The sequence below is a fragment of the Mobula hypostoma genome, chromosome 6 (genome assembly GCF_963921235.1).
Source record: "Mobula hypostoma chromosome 6, sMobHyp1.1, whole genome shotgun sequence".
In the NCBI taxonomy this organism is placed as follows: Eukaryota; Metazoa; Chordata; class Chondrichthyes; order Myliobatiformes; family Myliobatidae; genus Mobula; species Mobula hypostoma.
Genome location: NC_086102.1, coordinates 177,782,122 through 177,808,439, shown reverse-complemented (window position 1 = coordinate 177,808,439; position 26,318 = coordinate 177,782,122). Strand labels below are relative to the sequence as shown.

Genomic DNA, 26,318 nt, shown 5'->3' with positions numbered 1-26,318 from the left:
TTTCATCTCCCGCCAAACAAAAGACCCAGCTCACCCCAGTGTCTGGCACACAACAAGAAAACACGTTCCCTTCATTGGATGAATCACATTCCAAAGCACCCGTTATCTCTAACCATAACCCAAACTCTGCTTCTAAAGAAAGACCATTACGTTAGCAGTGAAACCTTTCCCAGGTGTTACACTAGAAACACATCATACATGAATTACAGTCCATAATCTATAAACTGCGTCAATTAAACCTTGCTCTGGCACCACCCTCCAGCAGCATCAAGAGATTTTGTGTGTTATGTGTACTACTGTGCTTTACATCCTGGTTCTGAGAAACATTGTCTTGTTTCTATATGCATTATATGATTATGTAAGGTATATACTTGTATATAGTTAAATACCAATAAACCTGACTTGACTTGAAATAGTTGGGGAAAAGCCATAGGTTACGTGAGAAGATCAAGTGAATAAGAAGTATATCTTTCAGAGAGATGATACAGCTAAGGTGGATTGAGTACCCTTTTTACAGCATATGTGTAACACACAAGACTCTATTCCCAAGGTTAATAGAACAAAAGAATTCAGAAGCCAAATTTTTGTAAATAAATTTTAATGGTATATTTTGGAGAATTGTGATTACATCTACAATTAATTTCTGCTCTCATTTTAAACAAAATTTTGTTTACAATGCACAAAAACAACTCTTGTGATAGCTATTAACAGACTCTTGTCAATTGTGTTGCTCAGATAAACGTCCTCTGATGTAATGCAAAGCAGCGGGTTTTGGAAATACTCAGGCCATGCAGCACCTGGGAAATTAAAAGGCAAGAAAAGATTCAGTGAAGGAAGTGCCTGCAAATTCAGGATTTCCTGTGCAAAAGGAAGAGTCCTTAATTCATTGGCAGCTGCTCATGGCTTCAGTGGAGTGTGTTGTGTCTCTAATTGACCAGGTGCAGTGAAGCATCCTCCATCGACTTTATGGGATTAACTAAGGCTGTCTTTAAGATTTTTTGATTGTTTGGCTTATTTAAATAGTTTTTATGTTTTAAATTTCTTGTGTTTGAATGTTCACGAATACTTGTGCAATTTAAAGCAATTCAACTGATTTTAACAGCTTAGGTAACCTTTAAGATTTCCTCCAGCACTTTTAGTATCAATAACACAAAATACTCTGCAGATGCTGGGGTCAAAGCAACACTCACAACATGCTGGAGGAACTCAGTAGGTTGGGCAGCATCTGTGGAAACGATGAGTTGACATTTTGGGCCAGAACCCATTCGTGTCCTGACGAAGGGTTCTGGCCCAAAACGTCGACTCATCATTTCCACGGATGCAGCCCAACCTGCTGAGTTCTTCCAGCGTGTTGTGAGTGTTGCTTTTAGTATCAATACTTGTTCTACCTCCTGCTGCTTCCGACGATACAAACAAGGACCCATGGGTCCAGCAGTTAATTGATGATAAACTCGGAGCCCAGGTGTATATCTTCTTCCAAGGATGGTGACTGGGCCCAGCGATCAAGTGCAATTATGAAGAAAGCACAGCAGTGCCTCTACTTTGTAGAAGTTTGTGAACATTTAGCATGACATCTAAAATTTTGACAAACTTCTATAGATGTGTGGTGAACTGGCTGCCTCACAGCTTGTGTGGAAATATGAATGCCCTTGAATGGAAAATCCTACAAGAAGTAGTGGATAGGGCTCAGTCCATCAGGGGTAAAGCTTTCACCTCCAGCGAGGACACCTACATGAAATGCGGAAGCAGAAAAGCAGCATCCGTCACCAGGTACCCCCGCCATGCCCTGTTCTCACTGCTGCCATCAGGAATAAGGTACATGAGTCTCAAGACTCACACCACCAGGTTCAGGAACAGTTATTACCCCTCTAGCATCTGGCTCTTGAACTAGTGGGAATAACTTCACTTGCTCCATTATTGAAATGTTTCCACTTTCAAGGGCTCTTCATCTCATGCTCTTGATACTTATTGCTTATTTATTTATTATTATGTTTTGTTTTTCTTTTGTATTTGCGCAGTTTTGTGTCTTTTGCACACTAGTTGTTGTCCCTGTTGAGTGCGGTCGTTCATTGATTCTATCATGGTTATTGGATTTACTGAGTATGCCCGCAAGACAACAAATCTTAGGGTTGCATATGACGATATACATGTACTTCGATAACAAATTTACTTTGAAATTCTGTACATTTATTCTAGATTTCTGCATTATTATCACCTGCAGCTTTAGTTTACCTTTTGAAATGCCGAGGTGATAACTTCAATTACAAACAGCGGAGCAAAACATGGAAAAGCGCAAATGTATCTATTTACTCATTCAACGTGACGGGGCAGCGCTAAGCGTCCCTCCCAATCTCGCTGTGACCTCACAATAGGTGCCCGTGGACCCTCCAGGGCAGTTTAGCGGACGGCAGTCGGGGCGGAGAGAGGGGAACTGGTGCGCAGAGACATGGATCATGTTCCCCACAGACGCACTGTCAGCTTCGTCCGGCCAATCACTCGACTGAAGATCGACAAGCGGAGAGCTTTCTTCACCGGCACCTATAAAATCAGCAAACTAGCTGCTAACGTGCCCGACCTGGTGGTATATGAGGGTGTAGACCGGCCTATCCCTGATGTGGAACATTTTCACGGCGTGCTGCTCTTCGCTGATATTTCAGGTAAGAGGCGGCAGGTGGACGAGAGCGGGGCGGCCCGCCAAGGCCGGTAAGTACCTGACGCATATTCTGCATTACCGCAGGGTTCACCAGCCTTACTGAGACCTACACGCGGAACAGCAAGAAAGGCAGTGGAGCCGACCATTTGACCCGGACTCTCAATGGCTACATCTCAGACATCGTGGACCGTGAGTAATCACGAGCTGGCTTGTGGGTGGAGTCTCGTTCAGCTTTGATTAGAAACTGCGGGGATTCTGTAGTTGCTTCTATTTTCAGATGTATGCATGCCACTGGAAAGATCAAATTGTTATCCTTCACTTAAAATGGACTTGGGAGTCCTTGTACAAGATTCTCTAAAGCTTAGTTTGCAGGTTGAGTCGGTGGTGAGGAAGACAAATGAGATGTCATTCATTTCAAGAGCACTAGAATATAAAAACTAGGATGTCAGCTAGACTATCAAACACTGGTGAGGCCTTACTTAGAGTGTTGTGAGCAGTTCTGGGCAGAAAGCAAGTGCTGACATTGGAGAGGGTTCAAAGGAGGTTCACAAGAATGATGACCGGATTGCAAGTATGCATTTGATGGCTCTGGCCTGTACGGTCTGGAATTCACAAGAATGAGAGGTGACCACTTTGAAACCTCGCCAATATTGAAAGGCCTCTGTAGAATGGATGTGGAGAGGATGTTTTTTCCTAATGTGGGAAAAATCTAAGACTGAAGGACACAGCCTCAGAATAGAGGGGGCATTCTTTTAGAACGGAGGTTAGGAATTTCTTTACCCAGAGAGTGGTGGGTCTATGGAAGTTGTTGCCACGGCAGCTGTGGAGGCCAAGTCACTGGGCATATTTAAGGCAGAGTTTGATAGATTCTTGATTAGTCAGGGCATGAAGGGATGTGGGAGAATGCACGTGATTGAGACTGAGAGGGAAAATGGGTCAGCTATTATGAAATGGTGGAGCAGACTTTGTGGACAAATGGCCTAATTCTGCTCCTGTGTCTTGTGCTCTTAAAAGAAAACTTAGTCACCCATTATTCCCTCAAATAAATCACCTTATAAGATTCTACTGAGTTCTTCCAACATTTTTCTAATACTGTTTCAAAATTTGAAGGAGTCCTCTGCTCAACCTCATTTGATGGGCCTGCCCGGTATTTTAAGATCAACAATTACTTTCGGCAACAAAGTGTTCACCTAAATACCTGTCAACTTGCAATTACAGGAGGAACTTGGTAAGTCAGGCAGCATCTGTAAAAGGAAGTGTTTCAGGTCTTCATCAGGTCTTCTCTATAGATGCTGCCTGACAGACTTGTTGAGTTGTTCCAGCAATTTGAGTGTGCTGCTCAACATTTCCAGCACCTACAGAAACTCTTGTGTTTATGATTGCCAGCTGAAGAAATTTCTTTTCAGTTTGACTTGCCATAGTGCATTCAAGAATAGGCCAACCACGCTCTTCAACACCAAGGAAAATTGTATAAATAGTTGCCTTTTTCTCTGCCACCATTTCAGACCCAACATGGAAGATTCATCCATTTATCACCAACCTTGTCAGTCCCATGACATATTCCCATTATAACATCTTCCTTTGCAAGGCAGCCCAGGACTACCTTCACATGAGAAGTTCAGTCAATTGGATGATTGTCACTGATTGAAACGTTGCATATTAGTGAGAACATGTCTGAAAGGGTGGGACAAAGGGTGTATGCTGCCCCATAGTGAAGACAGGAGCAATTGCAGGCTGAAGCAGAGGAGATGAGATTTGAGACATGGGTGACCTGGGTTTTTAATAATTACGATTATCTAAGTAGCATTTTTTTAAAACATAAGATGTAAGTATCACTGGCAAGGCTAGTATTTATTATTCATCCTAAATGTTTTTGAGTAAATGGTGTTAACCCATTTGAGCAAACGTTTTGGTGAAGGTACTCCCAGGTAATGGGTAAAAAGTGAGTTCCTGAATTTGGATTCTGTTATGATGAAGGAACTGATATTTTTCTATTAACATACCTTGCAACTTTGAGATTAACTTGCATTGTGTGAGTGAGCACCTAGGGTTTTTATTTTTGTTGGTAGTGGTCACCGGCTTTGATGGTTCAGTTGAAAGCTCGGTTTGTTGCTTGCTTGGATGAATTTAACCCAAAACAACACTCAGGAATGACCAATTTCTGAGAGATACCATGGTAGGAAAGTGTTTTGTAGATAGGACTGTAAGACATTAAGACATAGGAACAGAATTAGGCCATTCAGCCCATCGGAGTCTGCTCCACCATTCTGTCATGGCTGATTTATTATCCCACTCAACCCCATTCTCCTTCCCTCTCCCTATCACATTTTTGCCTTGATAGTTGATGAACAGTGGTGGATATTATAGGACAGAGAACTGTACAGCACAGGAATGGCCCTTCGGCCCACAGTGCTGTGCTGAACTAAATAAATTAGGAATTAAATGCCCAGCCTAACTAATCCCTTATGCTGACACAATGTCCATCTTCTTCCGTTTTCCTTCAATTTGTGTGGTATCTAAACATCTCGTAAAAGTTCTTAATACATCTGCCTCTACCACCACACCAGGTAGTGCAGTTCAAGGCACCCACCACTCTCCATCTAAAATAAAAACTTGCCCCTTGCATCTCCTTTGAAATTACACCCTCTCATCTTTAAATGAATGACCTCCGGTATTAGATATTTCAACTCTGGGAGAGATGACTATTTGTCTACTCTATCTATAAATCTCTAATCTTATAAACCTCTATCAGATCTTCCCTCAGCCTCTGCCACTCTAGAGAAAACAACCCAAGTTTGTCCAACCTCCTGCTGCAGCACATGCCCTCTCATTCAAGTAAACCTCTTCCACACCCTCGACACCTTTCTGATAAGGAGGTGACTGGAACTCTATGCAAAACTCCAGGTGCGGCTTAACCAGAGTTTTGTAAAACTGCATCCTAACGTTCTGACTGTTGGACTTAATGCCTCAACATATAAAAGGCAACATGCTATTTGCCACCTTAATTGCCCTCCCAACCTGTGCAGCCACATTCATGGCGCTATGAACTTGGAACCCAAGATCTCTCTGCTCATCAACACTGTTAAAGGTCTTGCATGGCACAACTGGCAGGTGTGTTTACAGATATTTTCAATCTCTCCCTCTCCCAGTGTAGAGTGCCCTCCTGCTTCAAAACATTCACCATTGTCCCTGTACCCAAAAAGACCAAGGTAACATGTCTGAAAGACTGACGTCCTGTCGCTCTCTCCTCCATAGAGGCTGGTCAAGGACTACATCTGCAGCATGCTACCACCCACACTGGACCCCCTGCAGTTCACCTGTTGACACAACCGATTGACACATGACGGAACCAGACATCCCACCCTGCAAAAACTCATTTCAGGGAGGTAGCACCATCAATTTGCAGGAGACTCCCAGGAGAGATGGGATGTCTGCAATAGAATAGCTCCTTAGCAGCTGGACAGCTAGTTTAAATAACGTTAGCTATGCTAATGAATGAATGACACCTGTTAAACTCACCTCAACATGTCTTTTACAGTCTTAACCCACAATGGGTAATAGAAAAGTCACTGCTGTAAACAGCGCAGCGAGCAACACTGTCATTATTTTGACCCCTATTAGGCAGGGGTACACTTTAGTGTAGTCTGGGGTGATGTACGTTTTATTTTTTTTTTGGAACACTCTGCCACTCTGACTTTTTTGGAACTCTCTTGCTCTTGCTCTCTCTATCGTGAGCACTCTCGCGCTTGCTCTCTCTCTCGCACTTGCTCTCTCGCCCTCTCGCTCTCTCGCGCTTGCTCTCTAGCTCTCTCTCGCGCTTGCTTTCTCTCTCGTGGTCGCTCTCACTCGTGCTTGCTTTCTTGCTCTCGCTCTCTCGCTCTTTCTTGAACGTTCTCTCACGCTCGCTCTCAAAAAAATCAATTTCTGTGACATTGTATATAATTTGCGGGCATCAGGGAGCCACTATTAATATGTGGGAGACTCACGGGAGAGGTGGGATGTCTGTGCAACAGCCACAACTCTACACATCATCCTTACACATCTGGAGAAGAAGGATGCTTATGTGAGAATGCTGTTCTTCGACTACAGTTCAGCATTTAACACCATAATTCTCTCCAGGCTTGACAAGAAGAAGAGACCTTGGCCTTCATGCCTTGTGCAGCTGGATCCTGGACTTCCTGTCAGATGGCCAGCAGGTGGTAAGACTGGGCTCCTTCACCTCTGCCCCTCTGACTCTCAACACAGGTGCCCCTCAGGGCTGCATCCTAAGTCCCCTACTCTACTCTCTCTATCACCATCCACAGCTTCAATCTGCTAATTAAATTTGTTGACAATACTACATAGATTGGCTTTATCTCAAATAATAATGATGCAGCCTACGGAGAAGAAGTCATCATCCCTGATACAGTGGTGTCAAGAAAAAAATCTCTTCCTCAGGTTGCAAAAAAAGGAGCTGGTTGTGGACTACAGGAGGAACGGAGACAGGCTAACTCCTATTGACATCAGTGGATCTGAGGTTGAGAGGGTGAACAACTTTAAATTCCTCAGTATACACATCACCGAAGACCTTACTTGGTCTGTACATACTGGCTGTGTGGCGAAAAAAGCACAACAGCACCTCTTTCATCTCAGACGGTTGAAGTTTGGTATAGGCCCCTAAATCCTAAGGACTTTTTACAGAGGGGACATTGAGAGCATCCTGACTGGCTGCATCACTGGCTGGTATGGGAACTGTACTTCCCTCAATCACAGGACTCTCAGAGTGGTGCAGACAGCCCAGCACATCTGTAGATGTGAACTTCCCACGATTCAGGACATTTACAGAGACAGGTGTGTGAAAAGGACCGAAGGATCATTGGGACCCGAGTCACCCCAACCACAAACTGTTCCAGGTGCTACCATCTGGGAAATGGTATCACAGCATAAAGGCCAGGACCAACAGGCTCTGGAACAACTTCTTCCACCGGGCCATCAGACTGATTAATTCACACTGATACAACTGTATTTCTATGCTATATTGACTGTCCTGTTGTACATACTATTTATTACAAATTATTATAAATTACACATTGCATATTTAGATAGAGATGTAATGTAAAGATTTTTACTTGTGTGTGAAGGATGTAAGAAATAAAGTTAATTCAATTCAATGCAATTTCTCTTTTCATTTGACCTACCGAGGTGCAACACTTCACATTTATCTGGGTTAAACTCCATCTGCCATTTCTCTGCCCATATCTGCAACTTGATCTATATTCTGCTGTGTTCTTTGCCAGTCTTCTACGCTATTCACAACACCACCAATCTTTGTATAATCTGCAAACTTACGAATCCATCCATCAACATTTTCATGCAGTTCATTTATATTGGTCATATATTATCAGTCTTCTTAAGGGCAAACCAGTTCTGAATCCATGGATCCTATACATCTTAATCTTCGGGATGAGCCTTCCCCTGAGGGAGCTTGTCAAACACCTTACTAAAATCCATTTAACCAAATTCGACATCTCTACCTCCATCACTCACCCTTGTCATCTTGCCAAAAAAACTCAATCAAGTTAGTAAGACATAACTTGCCCGGCACAAAGCCATGCTGGTTCTCCCTACTTAGGCTATGGTTTTCCAGACGCTCATAAATTCTACCCATAACAATCCTCTCCAGTACCAGTGATGTGGGATTCACTTGGTCTGTTATTTCCAGGATTATCCCTAGTTCCCCCCTTGAATAATGGAATAACATTAGCTACTTGCCGGTCCTCTGGGATCTCTGGTATCTCATCTGTAGCTGGGGGTGGGGATCACAGCTATTAGTCAAGGCTCCAGTAATCTCTTCACTTGCCTCTCTCAGTAACTTGGGATATATCGCATTATATCCTGGGGACCTATCCACATTAATGCTCTTTAAAAGACCCAATACTACCATCCTAGTATATTAATACTCTCAGCCCTGTCATCCTTGTCCTTTTCCTTGGCAAATACAGATGTAAAATGCTTACTAAGGACCTCGCCCACATCATCCATGTCCAAGCAAATATTCCCTCCTTTATTCTGCATGGTCTTACTGTCTCCCTAGTAATCCACTTGCTCCTGATGTATGCATAGAATGCCTTGGAATTCTCTTTACTCCTATTTGCCAAGAAAATTTCATTGCCTGTCCTGGCTTTCCTAATTCCTTTCTTGAGTTCTTTTCAGGCCTCATAATTCTCAAGTGCTCTGTTTGATTCACACTTCCTTTATATACATTTACTTTTCCATCTTGACTAGGTTCTTCACCTCCCTTGACATCAGAGGACCACTAAAGGACATCAATTTTCTTCATCTGAAGCCACTCCATTGTTGCTCTGGCAGTGTGCTTTGTGTACTTGCCCGGCTGAAAGATGAACTTCCTCCCCAGTTGAAGCTTTCTATCAGAGGTTAGCAGGTTTTTATCCAGGATCTCTGTATTTGGCAGCATTTATCTTACTATCAATCGTAACCAGTTTTCTGTCCCCTACTGCTGAAACACATCCCCATAGCATGATGCTGTCTCCACCATACTGTACAGTAGGGATGGTGTTACATGGCTGTTACACAGTATTCGATTTGCACCACATGTGCCACATGGGGTTGAGGCTAAAATGTTCCATTTTGATCTCATCTGACCACAAGACCTTCTTCCACATTTTTACAGTATCTTCTAAGTGATGCTTTGCAAAGTCTTCATGGGCAAGGATATGCTTTTCTTCAAAGGCAGGGCTTCTTCCTTGACTCTCTTCCATTAATACTCTTTGTGTTCAAGGCTTTAGAGCTTGTGGAACGATGAAATTCATCTTCATTTGCAGCCACTGTCTTCTGCAGCAAACTCAGAGTCACACAACCTGCATGCTGGGTGTGACCACCTCAGTAAACATTTCATCAGAGGGGTTCAGCCTCCTGAGTGGTTCTGACATCAGGAGCTGAAGTTGGGTGCATGTGCTGCAGATGCAGTCATCTCACAGGAGGAGCAGTTCACCTCCTTAACCATACTGCCCATACTGTACTAAGGATTTACAGACAATAAAAAAGATTACCTTCTCTCTGAAACCTTTGAGTTTCACACTTAACTAGATCACTTGCTCAGCCTCTTCTCACTGAGCTTGTTAATACCTTTGGCTCCAACTTCTCAAAACTAAGTTCCTCTTTCTTTTTAAATCTTTTTATTAATTTTCAAACCTACAAACACAATAACAATGTTGATACAAAGATTGGAATAATATTATTAATAAACATATACAAAAAAGATTTCAAATAACATAGGTATAATAGACTTCCAAACTCATGATGAAATTAATCATAAAGAAGAAAAGGAAATAAAAAGAAAAAAAATATATACAAAAATATACAAAAATTGCCATAATAAGATGGGGTTGTAAATCAAAACATAGAACTGTTGAGATAATAGCAAAAATATCTTTCCAATATTCTTCCAAGGGAGGACAGGACCAAAACATTTGAGTTAAAGAAGCCACCTCAGAGTGACATCTGTCAGAAATAGGGCTTATATGGGAATAAAAACGGGCTAATTTATCTTTAGACCTATGGGCTCTGTAAAACTAAGTTCCACAGTCAAAAATAAATGATAATAAGAGACTCAGCATCATTAGCCTCCACCTGTTCTCGCCTAAGCCTGTTCAGATAAAGCCTGACTAATCTAACACTGGTTCACTCCAACAATGGCTGCTCCACTTACACTTCACTACTTTATATTTGCTTAAATGAAACACTCTGCGAAAGAAACTTGTTCTTTTTACATGGCTCCCGCCCTGCAATAATGTCACTCTTTCATTTGCTACTTCAAGTTATATCAAACAAGAAGTCTTGCCCTTTAGATGATGTGCTCCTTGGGAACTATTGGAGACAAATTCATACAGATATTTTGAGAATATTCCATCACATTACTTGTATATCTTGGAGATGCTGTGAATGATTTGTGGAAGTGGGTAGTGAGTCATTCACCCCATGATACCCACCCTTTCATCAGCTGTAATAGTCTTTGTATTTGTTTTTTTTTTGTTATTGATAATACTCGGTGGTTTTGATTATGGGAGAATAAGAATTTACTTACAAGGTAGGTAGTCAGACTTGTGTAGAGATCATCAGTTCTGACATCTAAGGCTTAAATGTTATGATCTGCAGCTCAGTTGTCACCTGAACATTGTCCAAGATCTCCTGCATGGTGTTATCAATTCTTTCACTTTTGAAGAGTTGCAAATGGGACTGAACAGTGTGTGATCATCAATATACATATGCACCTCTGATCTTATGAAGGAAAGTTATTATTGAAGTCGCTTTTGCCTAAAATTTTCCCTGCGGAACTCTTTCACCGATGTGCTAATGGGATGATAGCCCTTGCACAAACACAGCCATCCTTCTATGTGCAAAGCATGACTCCAGTGAATGTAATGTGTTGCCTTCAAAACTGTGACTTCAGTTTTACTGGGAACTGTTCATGCCATATTTTGTCAAATACTTCCTTGATGTTGAAGGCAGCTACTATTGCATTGCATTGGGAGCTGGCACTTTTGACCATATTTGCAATGGACCAAGTATGAAATGAGATTTGGAGCTGTAATCCTCAAAACTCCAGACTGGACTGGAGCAAACACGTAGATGAGCAAGTGCATCTTGATGGTTGTGAGTAGCTCAATAGAATACTTTCTTGATGTGCCCAACGCATCATTGAAACCAGCCTACCTGCCATCAAGGACATGTATACAGAAAGGTGCCTGAAGAGGGCCAGTAACATCATGAAGGATCCCACACACCTTCCTCATGGACAGTTTGTCTCACTGCATCAAGCAGGAGGCGATGTAGCATCCATACCAGGGCCAGCAGACTGAATAAGAATTACCCATGTTGAGGACTGGCTCATGGGCCTCTGGTTTCCTCCCCTTCAAGTGAATAATCAGCTCTAGGGTCTTGCTGAGATTGAATGAGAGGTGGTTGTTGTGGCAAGAGCAAGGAGCTGATTATAGACTTCAGGAGGAGGTCCATGAGTCAGTCCTCATCAAAGGAACAGAGATGGGAGAGGGTCAGCGACTTCAAGTTTCTTTGTGTTACTATTCCAGGAGACATATCCTGGGCTCAGCAAGTGTAATTACAAAAAAGCATGGCAGCGCCACGACATGCGTAGAAGTTTGCAAAAATTTGGCATGACAACTAAAACTTTGACAAACTTCTTTAGATGTGTGGCAGAGAGTATATTGACTGGTTGTACCACAGCCTGGTATGGAAACACCAGTGCCCTTGAATGGAAGATCGTACAAAAAGTGAGTATGGTTCAGTCTATCACGGGTAAAGCCCTCCCACCATTGAGCACATCTATATGAAGCGTTGTTGCAGGAAAGCAGCATCCATCATCAGGGACCCCACCCTGCAAGTCATGCTGTCTTCTCACTGCTGCTATCAAGAAGAAGATGCAGGAGCCTCAGGACTCACACCACCAGGTTCAGGAACATTTATTACTCGTCCGCCATCAGGCTCTTGTATCAGAGGGGTAACTTCACTCAACTCCACTCGCCCCAACACTGAAATGTTCCCACACCCTATGGATTCGCTTTCAAGGACTCTTCATTTCATGTTCTGTATATTATTTATTATTATTTCTTTTTTTTCCTTTTATATTTGCAGTTTGCTGTCTTTTGCACATTGCCTGTTTGTCCTGTTGGTTGCAGTGTTTCATTTATTCCATTACATTTCTTGGATTTACTGAGCAGGCCTGCAAGAAAACGAATCTCAGGGTTGTACATAGTGACATATGTACTGTGATAATAAATTTAATTTGAACTCTGAACTTTGAACCCCAAGCATTAAGAATGATCAGCACCTTTACCCACTAACTCCACCACTACTTTGTTATTTCCCGTCAGTCACCTTAGGTGCTGCCTAGCAAAACTTTATGAACATACAATCAATATGTATATAAGCTATCTTATGTATTTATATTTATTGCATTCTTTACCTTCTGTGCTTTTTTTTGTGCTCAAGAGCAAGTTATTTTATTCCCCTTAGACTTGTGTACTTGTCTACCTACAGCTGCAATTATCTGTATCTATTGTTCTCAGACACATCCTCATCGCCTGGAGTGAATTGGAAAGCCCCAGATAAATCAATCACTCAGAACCTGCTGTTGAACATGGATACAAAACGATTCACTCTTCTGGCTGGTTTGAACTGGTAGCTTCATTAAAACCGATTTTAATCCCTCCAAATCAATGATAATGCAGGAAATCTAACCTCTACAACCCAATTTAAAAAAAATTAGTGAGATACAGCACTGAATAGGCCTAGCTGGCCCTTAAAGCTGTGCTGCCTGGCAACCCTAGCTTGGGACAATTTACAATGACCAATTAACCCACCAACCAGTACGTCTTTGGACTGTGAGAGGAAACCGGAGCACCCGAAAGAAACCTACGCGGTCACGAGGAGGACGTACAAACTCCTTACAGACAGCAACAGAAATTGAACCCGGATCACTGGCGCTGTAAACCGTTTTGCGGACCACTACGCTACCATTCCATAAGGAAGGAACAGTGTGGTGATGTGGCTGTTTAATTTTATTCTCACCTAAGTAATAATTACAAATAATTTTTATCTTTCCCAACGTCTTTTAGATATTCTTCAAGCAGGAGGAGATATTGTAAACTATGCAGGTAAGAAATTGCAAATTAACATAAATTTGTAACTTGCGCTTATTTTGGATGGCACTAGTTTTAGTGTGAGTATGATCATTTTGTTTCCTCGCAGGTGATGCACTGCTGGCATTGTGGAGAGAAAGCAGGAAAGCCCTGAGTCAAATACTCACACTGGCTGTAAAATGTAGTCTGAATATCCAAGATAAATGTGACAATAGGGAAACTGAAGTGGGAGTGAAACTCCGAGTAAAAATAGGTAATTGCTAATTATTAAAACTTGCCATTTAATGTTAAATTCTAATTTTAATGATGTATGCTTTACAGTGAAAGTTGAACATTTGTTTATACTGTTAGTGTATCTTTTACTAGTAAACCTGATTTATTACTAAGTATAATTTTGTGCTAATGTGATAATTGAATCATAAGAGAATAAATTTGAGCATCATATCATTACTAGATCAGATGAATAGTTATGTTTTAGCAATTATTATTTAATGAACAACTAATAACTTGCTAATACCTGTTTTTATGGGTGATGTGAAGATGCATCTCTACCAAAGGAGGTGTAAGGCGCTTCTTCCCTCTGCTTGCCTACAGGTCACCCTTAAGCAAGGTGTAGCACCTGCTTAGCTTCCACCACCCCCCCCCCCCCCACGATCAGTGTCACATGAAGCCACAGGAGGAAGTGGTGCATGTCACAAGTCCTGGTTACGGGACCACTGACGCCAGGCAGACAGTCTCTGAAGAGCATTGATAATGGCTGGGATCGCCCATCTTGTAAAGACACTGCCCAGAAGAAGGCAACAGCAAGCTATTTCTGTAGAAAATTTGCTAAGAACAACCATGGTGATGGAAAGACCATGATCACCCACATCATATGACATGGCACATAATGAATGAATGAATGAATACCTTTTTTGTCAATGATGAGGTTTTTGACAAACCTTGTGACATTTTAACTCTCTTCCATACTGGAAAAAGCTATTTGGAAGCCATGAATCTATGTAGGACACATTCATCAACATATTTCTCCATTCATTTTTACTATTCAGTGATCCATAGTAAGTCCCCCAAATGTGTAATGATTATTCACTTCCTAAAATCTATATTAGCTCTGTCTCTTTAATTGTCTTGTGGCTTCTACTGTATTCTTTCCAGTAATTACCTTAAAGGCCTTTCTCTTAACGCATGACTCTTAGGCAGCTATAACACTGAGCATATTTTACATTATGTGTTATTATACTTGCTCTTGTGCCAAGATGAGGCCACCCTCTGGGTGGAGGAGCAACACCTTGCATTCCATCTGGGTGGCCTCCAACTCGATAACGTGAATATCAATTTCTCCTTCTGGTTAAAAAAAAAGTTCTCCCCTCCTTCCTCTATTCCCCACTCTACCTTTTACGTCTTCTCACCCATCTAACATCTCCCCCTGCGCCCCCCTCCAGCTTCCTCTTCTCCAATGGTCCACACTCCTCTCCTGTCAGATTCCATCCTTTCCCACCCACCTGGCTTCACCTATCACCTTCCAGCTATCCCTCTTCCCCTCCCCCTACCTTTTTATTTTTGCATCTTCCCCCTTCCTTCACAGTCCCGAAGAAGGTTCTCGCCCGAAACATCAACTCTTTATTCATTTCCGTAGATACTACCTAACATGCTGAGTTCCTCCAGCATTTTGTTACATTACTTATTTTTATGTATCATTACACCAGCCTTATTTTAATGAGGATTTATTATTTCTTAGAATCTTTTTGTGTCTCTTTTTTAAAATTCTTTGTACGGTACTATAGGACACATAAAATAGGAAGCAAAAACACACAAACGCAAGCATGAGGGATCTAAATCTAAATAATTAACAGGCAGAAAGTGAAAAGAGAGAAACACATGACATATTTCTGTGGTACCCCCAGGACTGCTTACTGAAAAACATGTACCTAGGAAACACAGAGAGGAGGAGAAGACCACTGTACTCTTTGGTAACAGGAGATTACCAACAGGAGATGGACCCTGCAATACAAAGTATATATAAATGGTGTGGATATGTGAGACGCTTTGATTTTGCGAATTTAAGGATGCCCTGTTGTTATTAATAGTAAAGGAGAGAAATAAGTCATTATCGCAATGTTAGCAAATTGTAAAGCATTGATGATAAATTTAAGTTCGTAATTCAGTGGACACTTTCTTTACAGGTATTTCGGCAGGGAAACTGTCCAAAGTGGTAATGGGAGATGAGGAATCTCGTTATTATGCATTAATTGGTCGAGCGATAGATGAAGTCCGGAAAGCTGAGGGACTTGCTTCAGCCAATACTGTTATTTTATCCCCAAATGCATGGGAACTGTGTGACAGAAGCAATCTTGTTGTTGAAAAGATAGAAAATGAAAGAGCTGTAAGGGTAAATCCAATATTTTTCATTTTTTGTGTTTGTCCTTGTTATTAACCTTGGTATCATTGTTCATTAATATTTGTTATATATTATATTATTTTTCAAATGAATAAATTGTTCCTAGTAACTTTTGAAAACTTGTATTGCAATAATTTCTGCTTTCCCCTCCATTTTTGATGGTAGACTAGATGAGGTGTTCCGTATTTACAGATATATTTTCTTTTATTGTAAATTGTTAAGTATGATTTCTGGATTAAACGAATGTGATAATTGTTAGTCCCATTTCCAGTGCTGACATTTTTACTGTTATATCCAAAAGTCTATTATTTAAATTTTCACATTGATAAAGATTTGTATTGTTTATACCTGTTAAGGATAAGCTCAGCAATAATGATGTTGGCAATATAGAATCAAAGAAAAATACAGCACAGAAGCAGACCCTTCGGCCCATCTAGTCCATGCTGATCCCTTTAAATTGTCTACTCCCATTGACACAACAATTCTAACTTTATAGAAAATCATTTATTGTTTATCACAAAACAAATTATACATTTATTTTTTAGAATATGTTTTACAATACAGGTGAGATACATTAAAAGAGATCCTCAATTTTCAGTTGAAAAGTATGTAAATAAGCATGGAACTCATCTGGAATTTCAAGAAGTTGGTGTGAGTAAAGGTACATTAATTTTTTTGCTGAGTTTTCATTATTGACCACTTGTCACATGGTCATAAAAAACTGACTTTAGATTCATTTTCAGAGGTAATAAGGAAAACAGCAAGATTATTGCCAAATCCACAACTCGAAGCAGTTCTCCGTAAATATCTCCTGAAAACAGTTTTACTAAAGGTATGAAATGTAAACATTTTTATTTATCAAAGGATTTTTCATGTCTGATCCTCAATGTATTATCATCTTAAGGTGTTTGGCATCTGATGGGTTCCTAATGTATACGTGTAGTTGTGAAAAGTTGTTTCAGCTTTGTGTGAATATAAATATTGTTTGAAATTCTATTGTGTTTTTGATATAAATAATTCCATTGTGTTTACTTGAATTACAAACCTTCTGAGTATATTACTTCCTCTTCTTACTACCCATTATGTTGCTGGCATTTGAGGCAGTGATGAAGGCCCTCCATCTGTGGCAGTATTCAGGGCTTCCTCTCGGTTTTCACTACGGTCAGTCATGCAAGTCCCGGGTGGAGATTCAGGAATACCATTGCGCTCAGATGTAGAAGGATTCTTCATTGCTGTTTCTGCAACAATTTTGTTTTGGCAGTCAGGGTTGTTAGCCCTGAGCTGAGCCCATGAACCTGGTTGAGCAGTGGACCACACTTAGTCTGGCCTCTACCCTTTGATCTATTTGGCATGGGTGACCATCCTAAAGCGCCAAAGAATTAAAGCCCTAACTCCAGCCAACATAGCTCTCTGGGTCATTGAGGCACGCAAGCCTGCAAACCCCTAGAAAAAGTTTATGGTCCTCCTGGAGATAGTACATTACTACATGACACTTACTCCTACGCTACTCAGGATGGCACATGACAATAATGGGTCTAGGTTTATAGATAGTAATGTAGGTTTGGGATGCTGCTGATGAAGCCAAGTGACTACTTATCAGTGGCAAACAAAACTACTAAATACTTTACGAATAACACTTTATTCATTTCATGACGTTTACTCAGCTCTGTGCTGAATTGAGGCTGTGTTGCCTGCTCTGGCTGCGGCGATGCCAGGCTGTGTGCCTTTCGTAAACCTTCAGTTCTGAATGCTATTTGCTTTCTTTTATTGTTTGCACGATTTGCTTTCTTTTCTCTCTCTGCACATTGGGACAGACTTCTCTTTTTAATGGGTATCATTGGGTTTCTTTGTTTTGTGGCTGCCTGTAAGCAGCTGAATCACAAGGGTGTATATTGCGTTCATACTTTGATAGTAAATATGCTTAAAATTTTAAATATTCCAACTGCTAAACATCTGAGGTGTATTTAGCAATAGTATGTGGCCATTGCTATTATGAAACATGTCAGTTAACTAGAAAACGAGAATGTTTGCACACTTTTAGCTTTGGTCCAGACATTGCTTAGGAACAGCTGCCTGAAAGCTGGCAAATTTGTCCTTGGGTTTTCAGCATAGGGAGCTTGTTGTTCCAGAGCCCAAAGTGCAGTCAATGAAATATTCAACACCCACTTTGCTAACCACAAAAAGTACATATTTTACTTGTTAAATGATTTTAAAGACTCTTGCACATCACCATAAAAATTGCCAGGATGTTTTTATTCTTCAATGTTCAGGGAAAACAGTAGATGACTCAAAGTTTCAAAGTACATTTATCATCAAAGAATATATGCAGTATACAACCCTGAGACTTGAATTTCCCCACAGACAGCCACAAAACAAGGAAAACCATGGAGCCCTCAGCTAGAGAGCATGCGGAAGGATGTTGGTGGAATTAGAGGGGTTGAGTCATAAGGGCACACTGGTTAGGTTGCCAAGCAGGAGAAAATCTGCAGATGCTAAAAATCCAAGCAACACACACAAAATGCTGGAGGAACTCAGCCGACCAGGCAGACCCTGGATAGCCTGGGTGTGGAGGGGATTAAGGGTTGATCTTATGGAGGTTTATAAAACAATGAGGGGTATGATTCGGGTATTTAGTCAGTCTTCCTCCCAGGCTATGTGAGTCTAAAATTTAGGCATAGCTTTTAGGTGAGAGGGGAAATATTTTCCACATAGAGAATGATGGATATACAAAACAGTTGTAAAGGCGGTGCTGGAACGAGGACAATTGCGATGTTTAAACAATAATTGAATAGGCACATGGATAGGAAGGGTTAGATTAATGCATCTGAGGAAGATTTTTCACCACATATCCTAGATATAGGAGCAAGACTCAAATATTTTAGCTGAAAGCTCATGAAAATGGCATTCATCAAATAATCTATTTACCATGCTTTCAAAATAAAAACTACCTAATATAAAAATGCTTTACATCACATTGCTGTGAGAATTTCTTTTTTAAAAATTTAGATTAATTTAGCTCACTGCTCCACTCTCTCTACACTTATAATTGTGTGACTAGCCACAACTCAAATACCATCCATAAATTTGCTGATGACTCAACTATTGTTGGCAAAATTTCAATTGGTGACGAGAAGGTGTACAGGAGTGAGATCTACCAGCTACTAAGGTGGTGTCACAGCAATAACCCTACACTCAACATCAGTAAGTCAAAAGAACTGATAGTGGACTTCAGAAAGGGTTAAATGAGGGATACCTGCTGATCTTCATAGCGGGATCAGAAGTGGAAAGAGTAGGAATTTCAAGCTACTGGGTGTCAATATCTCTGTGGACCTATCCTGGGCCCAACATAGCAATGCAGTTACAAAGAAGGCATGGCAGTGGCTATATTTCATTAGGAGCTTGAGGAGATTTGGTATGTCACCAAGTACACTCAAATTTCTACTGATGTACTGTGGAGAGTATTCTAACTGGCTGCATCACCATCTGGTGTTGGGGTGGGGGTGGGGACCACTGCACAGGATCAAAATAAGCTGAAAAGCATTGTAAACTTAAACCAGCTCCATCATGTGCACCAGCCTCTGTAGTATCTGGGACATCTTCAAGGAGCGATGTCTCAAAAAGGCAGCATCCATCATGAAGGACTCCCACTACCAAGGACATGCCCTGTTCTCATTGCTGCCATCAGGGAAGAGGTACAGGAGCCTGAAGGTACACATTCAGTGATTCAGGAACAGCTTTCCCTCTGCTATCCAATTTCTTAATGGATATTAAACCCATGAACACTACCTCACTACTTTTTATTTTTACTTTTGTGCTACTTATTTAATTTAACTGTTTAAAATATATTAACTGTAATTCATGTTTTTGTATTATTATTATTGATGTATGTCATTGCAGCAGGAATACAATGCAAATCAGTTTCACAGCATATACCGGTGATATTAAACCTGATTCTGATTTTGACTTAGATTGATGCTGCGGTCCCTTTGGAATATTTGTCCGAAATGCGACCAGCGACCGTCGTGTTTGTGAACCTGCAGCTTGTGGAGAATGCAACCATGAATCATCAATGCCAATCCATTCAGGCTTGTTGTACTAGAATTAACAATGAATTCAGAAATTATCAGGGCAGAATAAATAAGGTCTTTATGTTTGACAAAGTAAGTCAAGTCAAAGTTTTGTTTGTTGTTTGCGTGAGTACATGTACGAATAGATGGAATGAGGAACATATTTGCAGCAACCTCACTATCGCAGAGCATTAGAGACATCATTCCCACGGAAAGCATTAGTTAAGCATTTTTCATTACAAGAAAGAGCACAATCTGAACAAAAAGATGAAAAATTGTTGAACAAAATAACCACCAGATGGCACTAATACCTGCAATTTTCCTTAAAATAATGGGTAATACTGCGAAGTGTGTCCCTCACAACTTAATAAATAAAACATACAGTGGTATGACAGAGATAGACAATAATCTTCAGTTTGTCAAGATACTTGTCCCATTTTTATCTGAAATAGTTGACACCAGAAAATACCCTGAAGAAATTTAAACTTTTCCCTTTGGAAGTTCAGTTTTCACTGCCTATTACTTAACCCCCTGGGTTCCCTCTTCCTTCCCATTCTCCTAGGGTCTGCTGTCCTCTCCTATCAGATTCTTTCTTCTCCAGCCATTCTCTAGCCCACCCACCTGGCTTCACCTATCATCTTCCAAAGTAAGCAGATGATCAAAGCTCACCCAAAATTCTCTTGCAGAGAAACTGTTTTGGCATGAAAAATTAAACAAATATCCAGCTCATCCGGTGTGTAGACACTGCTTGAGTAAATGAAAACGCCTTTAGTACCTTTCACAATCACACCATCAAAGCAAACTAATTGGAATTCCTTCTGTGCATTGACTTTCTGCAATAGCAACCGTGTTGTGATTTATAATTTACATGTTAATGTTTTACTCAGGACAGAGATGGGCAATAAGTTATTGTTGGGAGTGTTTAAAATCCGTATATATCTCAGTAACCTCATGAATCTTAATATATTTCTTCAAAAGCCGTTCTCCAGTGCAGGTCAGTTGTTAAAAATGTGTTTAAATGCAAGGGCAACATTTGTGTCTCCAACATCGGTGTTATTTTTTTCAGGGATGTACTTTTCTTTGTGTTTTTGGTCTTCCTGGTGACAAAGGAGAAGATGAATGTGGAAACGCTTTGCAGTGCGCACACAACGTTAGTGAATTCTGTGACAAACTGAGATATGTCAGGTAAGCATTTAAATTGAGTAGATGTATTAGAAAAGATTCCAGCTGCAAATTTTGTTAATTTATGATAATCAGTATCAGTGAGGTGCAGGCATAGTAATAGTGCAGTCGGTGGCGAGAAGTTGGAGATGAATCAGATTTAAGTACAGATTCATTTATCATGTGTACATTGAAACATATAGTGCAATACACCTCAGGATATGCTGGGCACAGTCGGCGAGTGCAGTTACACATTCTGGCACGAAATTAGCAGTCCCACAGTGTCCAGCAGAACAATGCAAGCAGCAACAAAAACAAAACATCAGTAAAACAAGTCTTTTTCCCACCCACAGACAGGCCTTCAAACCCAGGACAAGCCACCTCTGGGCCTTCATTCCTTGCCCTTTACTCTCAGACCCACATTCTCAGCCCTCCAATGTCCAGTCCCCGCCCTAGTCTCACAGACGTGCAGATTTCAGGTCTCTGACCAGACAAACCGACCCAGGGACTTAAACCTTTGGACCCTTACCTGTGGACTCACCAACTTCAGACTTTGACCTTTGGGCATTTACCTGCAGACTTCACTGACCCCTCTAGATATCAGTTGTGACTTTGGCCTTCAGGTCTCAGCTACAGGACTGATTCTTTGACCTTCGGGCCTCACCCTCTGACCCCAAGACTCACTGACCTGAGGGAACAGCAGTCCTCGTGCCTTCTGCCTGCATGGGCCTCCAACCCAGGGTTTGCCAACCTGGTCTCTGTCCTCAGACTCTGCCTACCTAACCTCCATTACGACTGGCCTTCGACGGTTCGGTACTGGACTACAAACACCGGCTCCGACCTCTGCCTCTTCATTTCCTGTGCCTGACCTCTAACTTGCCCTATCTCTGTCTCAAAACACTATCCTGACCCCAAACTTGTTACGTTATCCACAAAAGTATCCCTACAAACCTAAAAAGACAGCTATGTCTGAGCCAGGACCTTGACGGGCAATGCAGCTCAGCGCCTTGCTGATCGGAAGAATCAAACAAGTTCATCAGCCAAAGGTGTGTTAGGGAGCATGGGAGGGCTGTCAGGCTCAAATGCATTTGTTTTTTTTCTGTTTCAATCCTGTAGAATTAGATAGCATGCCTGCAGGGTTAGTGCTTTATTCACGGTGTCAGATGTGGAAATCCTGGGAGACCTCCAGCCTCCCTGATGGCCACATCTGCGCCAGGTGCACCGAGATGCAGCTCCTCAGAGACCGTGTTAGGGATCTGGAGCTGCAGCTTGATGACCTACTGCTTCTCAGGGAAAGTGAAGAGGTGATAGACAGGAGCTACAGGGAGGTAGTCATCCCTAGGCTACAGGGGTCAGAAAACTGGGACACTGTGAAGAGAGGGAAGGGAAGTGCCCAGATAGTGGAGAGCACACCTGTGGCTGTCCCCCTCAGCAACAAATATCTTGTTCTGGGTGCTGTTGAGGGGGATGCCTACGGTGACAGGGTCTCTGGCACAGAGCCTGGTGCTGTTGTGCAGGAGGGAAGGAGGGAGAAGAGGAATGCGGTAGTCGTAGGGGATTCCATAGTCAGGGGAACAGACAGGAGATTCTGTGAGCCTGACAGAGATACCCGCATGGTATGTTGCCTCCCAGGTGCCAGGGTGCGGGATGTCTCGGATCGGGTCCTGAATATTCTGAAGGGAGAGGGCAAGCAGCCAGTTGTCTTGGTACATGTTGGTACCAATGACATAGATAGGACAAGGGAGGAGGTCCTGAAGAGAGATTTCTGGGAGTTAGGAAGGAAGCTGAGAAGCAGGACCTCCAGGGTAGTAATCTCGGGATTGCTACCTGTGCCACGTGATAGCGAGGGCAAGAATAGTAGGATCAGGCAGATGAATGCGTGGCTGAGAGACTGGTGCAAGGGGCAGGGCTTCAGATTCTTGGATAATTAGGATCTCTTCTGGGGTAAGTATGACCTGTTCAAAATGGACAGGTTATACCTGAACCCGAAGGGGACCAATATCCTGGCGGGAAAGTTTAATAGAGCTGTTAGGGAGGGTTTAAACTAATCTGGCAGGGGGATGGGAACCGGAATGATAGAGCGGAGGAAGGGGAAAACAGAAATAAATCTAAGATAGTGAGCGGTAAAGATGTCAGGAAAGACAGGCAGATGATGGGGCAAATTTGTAGCCTTTGGAATGAGTTGCAGTGCAATAATGTTGCAGTGAAATTAAAGCGAAATGTACCAAATACTGGTCTTAAGGTGTTATACTTAAATGCACGCAGCATAAAGAATAAGGTGGATGATCTTGTCGTACAGCTACAGATTGGCAGGTATGATATTGTGGCCATCACTGAGACGTGGCTAAAGGATGCATGTCTCTAGGAGCTGAACGTCCAAGGATACACGGTGTATCGGAAGGATAGGAAGGTAGGCAGAGGGGGAGGTGTGGCTTTATTGGTAAGAAATGATATTAAATCATTAGAAAGAGGTGATATAGGATCGGAAAGTGCAGAATCTTTATGGGTTGAGCTCAGAAATCGCAGGGGTAAAAGGACCCTGATGGCAGTTATATACAGGCCTCCAAACAGCTGCAGTGATGTGGACTACAAATTACAACAAGAAATAGAAAAGGCTTATCAGAAGGGCAGTGTTATGATAATTGTGGGGGATTTTAACATGCGAGTGGATTGGGAAAATCAGGTCGGCACTGGATCTCAAGAGAGAATTTGTAGAATGTCTGCGAGTTGGCTTTTTAGAACAGCTTGTTGTTGAGCCCACTAGGGGATCGGCTGTACTGGATTGGGTATTGTGTAATGAACCGGAGGTGATTAGAGAGATTGAGGTGAAGGAACCCTTAGGAGGCCGTGATCATAACATTATTGAGTTCACTGTGAAATTTGAAAAAGAGAAGCCGAAATCTGATGTGCCGGTATTTCAGTGGAGTAAAGGAAATTACAGTGGCTTGAGAGAGGAACTGGCCAAAGTTGACTGGAAAGAGACACTGGCGGGAAAGACGGCAGAGCAGCAGTGGCTGGAGTTTATGCGAGAAGTGAGGAATGTGCAAGACAGGTATATTCCAAAAAAGAAGAAATTTTCGAATGGAAAAAGGATGCAACCGTGGTTGACAAGAGAAGTCAAAGCCAAAGTTAAAGCAAAGGAGAGGGCATACAAGGAAGCAAAAATTAGTGGGAAGACAGAGGATTGGGAAGTTTTTAAAAGCTTACAAAAGGAAACTAAGAAGGTCATTAAGAGGGAAAAGGTTAACTATGAAAGGAAGCTAGCAAATAATATCAAAGAGTATACTAAAAGCTTTATCAAGTATATAAAGAGTAAAAGACAGGTGACAGCAGATATAAGACTGATAGAAAATGATGCTGGAGAAATTGTACTGGGAGATAAGGAGGTGGCGGAGGAACTGAACGAGTATTTTGCATCAGTCTTCACTGAGGAAGACATCAGCAGTATACCGGACACTCGAGGGTGGCAGGGAAGAGAAGTGTGCGCAGTCACAATTACGACAGAGAAAATACTCAGGAAGCTGAATAGTCTAAAGGTAGATAAATCTCCCGGACCAGATGGAATGCACCCTCGTGTTCTGAAGGAAGTAGCTGTGGAGATTTTCGAGGCATTAGTGATGATCTTTCAAAAGTCGATAGATTCTGGCATGGTTCTGGAGGACTGGAAGATTGCAAATGTCACTCAGCTATTTAAGAAGGGGGCAAGGAAGCAAAAAGGAAATTATAGACCTGTTAGCTTGACATCGGTGGTTGGAAAGTTGTTGGAGTCGATTGTCAAGGATGAGGTTACAGAGTACCTGGAGGCATATAACAAGATAGGCAGAACTCAGCATGGATTCCTTAAAGGAAAATCCTGCCTGACAAACCTATTACAATTTTTTGAGGAAATTACAAGTAGGCTAGACAAGGGAGATGCAGTGGATGTTGTATACTTGGATTTTCAGAAGGCCTTTGACAAGGTGCCACACATGAGGCTACTTAACAAGATAAGAGCCCATGGAATTACGAGGAAGTTAGATATGTGGATAGAGCATTGGCTGATTGGCAGGAAACGGAGAGTGGGAATAAAGGGATCCTATTCTGGTTGGCTGCCCGTTACCAGTGGTGTTCGACAGGGGTCCGTGTTGGGGCCGCTTCTTTTTACATTGTACATCAATGATTTGGATTATGGAATAGATGGCTTTGTGGCTAAGTTTGCTGACGATACGAAGATAGGTGGAGGGGCTGGTAGTGCTGAGGAAATGGAGAGTCTGCAGAGAGACTTGGATAGATTGGAAGAATGGGCAGAGAAGTGGCAAATGAAGTACAATGTTGGAAAGTGTATGGTTATGCACTTTGGCAGAAGAAATAAATGGGCAGACTATTATTTAAATGGGGAAAGAATTCAAAGTTCTGAGATTCAACGGGACTTGGGAGTCCTCGTACAGGATACCCTTAAGGTTAACCTCCAGGTTGAGTCGGTAGTGAAGAAGGCGAATGCAATGTTGGCATTCGTTTCTAGAGGAATAGAGTATAGGAGCAGGGATGTGATGTTGAGGCTCTGTAAGGCACTGGTGAGACCTCACTTGGAGTACTGTGGGCAGTTTTGGTCTCCTTATTTAAGAAAGGATGTGTTGACGTTAGAGAAGGTACAGAGAAGATTCACTAGAATGATTCCAGGAATGAGAGGGTTAACGTATGAGGAACGTTTGTCCGCTCTTGGACTGTATTCCTTGGAGTTTAGAAGAATGAGGGGAGACCTCATAGAAACATTTCGAATGTTGAAAGACATGGACAGAGTGGATGTGGCAAAGTTGTTTCCCATGATGGGGGAGTCTAGTACGAGAGGGCATGACTTAAGGATTGAAGGGCGCCCATTCAGAACAGAAATGTGAAGAAATTTTTTTAGTCAGAAGGTGGTGAATCTATGGAATTTGTTGCCACGGGCAGCAGTGGAGGTCAAGTCATTGGGTGTATTTAAGGCAGAGATTGATATGTATCTGAATAGCCAGGGCATCAAAGGTTATGGTGAGAAGCAGGGGAGTGGGACTAAATAGGAGAATGGATCAGCTCATGATAAAATGGCGGAGCAGACTTGATGGGCCGAATGGCCGACTTCTGCTCCTTTGTCTTATGGTCTTACTTTCAGCGTAGAGTATGATTCAGCACTTGAAATGAGGATATTATTGCAATCATGGGAGCAAGCCTCTGATGTTTCAGACATGACAGCAGGGTTTTAGGAATGTTAGGAATAACATTAGGATTTCGGGTGAGATGATTGAGAATACAAGAAGGCTACGCATTACAAGGAATATCATAGCAATTCTTACAGAGGATATCCTGAAGGGATCATCCAATGAGGCTACATGGGTAGAACTTGGGAATAAGAGAGGGGTAGTCGCTCT

At 41.9% G+C, this 26,318-nt stretch overlaps 1 protein-coding gene across 1 annotated transcript in view; it reads left to right on the top strand.

Moving 5' to 3' along the window:
• Nucleotides 1–2,232: 2,232 nt before the first annotated feature.
• The window catches only part of LOC134348797 (adenylate cyclase type 10-like), a 140,599-nt gene continuing 116,513 nt past the window's right edge, over nt 2,233–26,318 (top strand). The window contains exons 1-9 of the mRNA XM_063052600.1: nt 2,233–2,657; nt 2,738–2,842; nt 13,285–13,323; nt 13,418–13,561; nt 15,492–15,697; nt 16,271–16,367; nt 16,450–16,538; nt 19,675–19,866; nt 20,840–20,958. Of these exons, the coding sequence (XP_062908670.1) occupies nt 2,447–2,657; nt 2,738–2,842; nt 13,285–13,323; nt 13,418–13,561; nt 15,492–15,697; nt 16,271–16,367; nt 16,450–16,538; nt 19,675–19,866; nt 20,840–20,958 (1,202 nt within the window). The 5' untranslated portion in view covers nt 2,233–2,446. The remainder of the gene's footprint in view (nt 2,658–2,737; nt 2,843–13,284; nt 13,324–13,417; nt 13,562–15,491; nt 15,698–16,270; nt 16,368–16,449; nt 16,539–19,674; nt 19,867–20,839; nt 20,959–26,318) is intronic.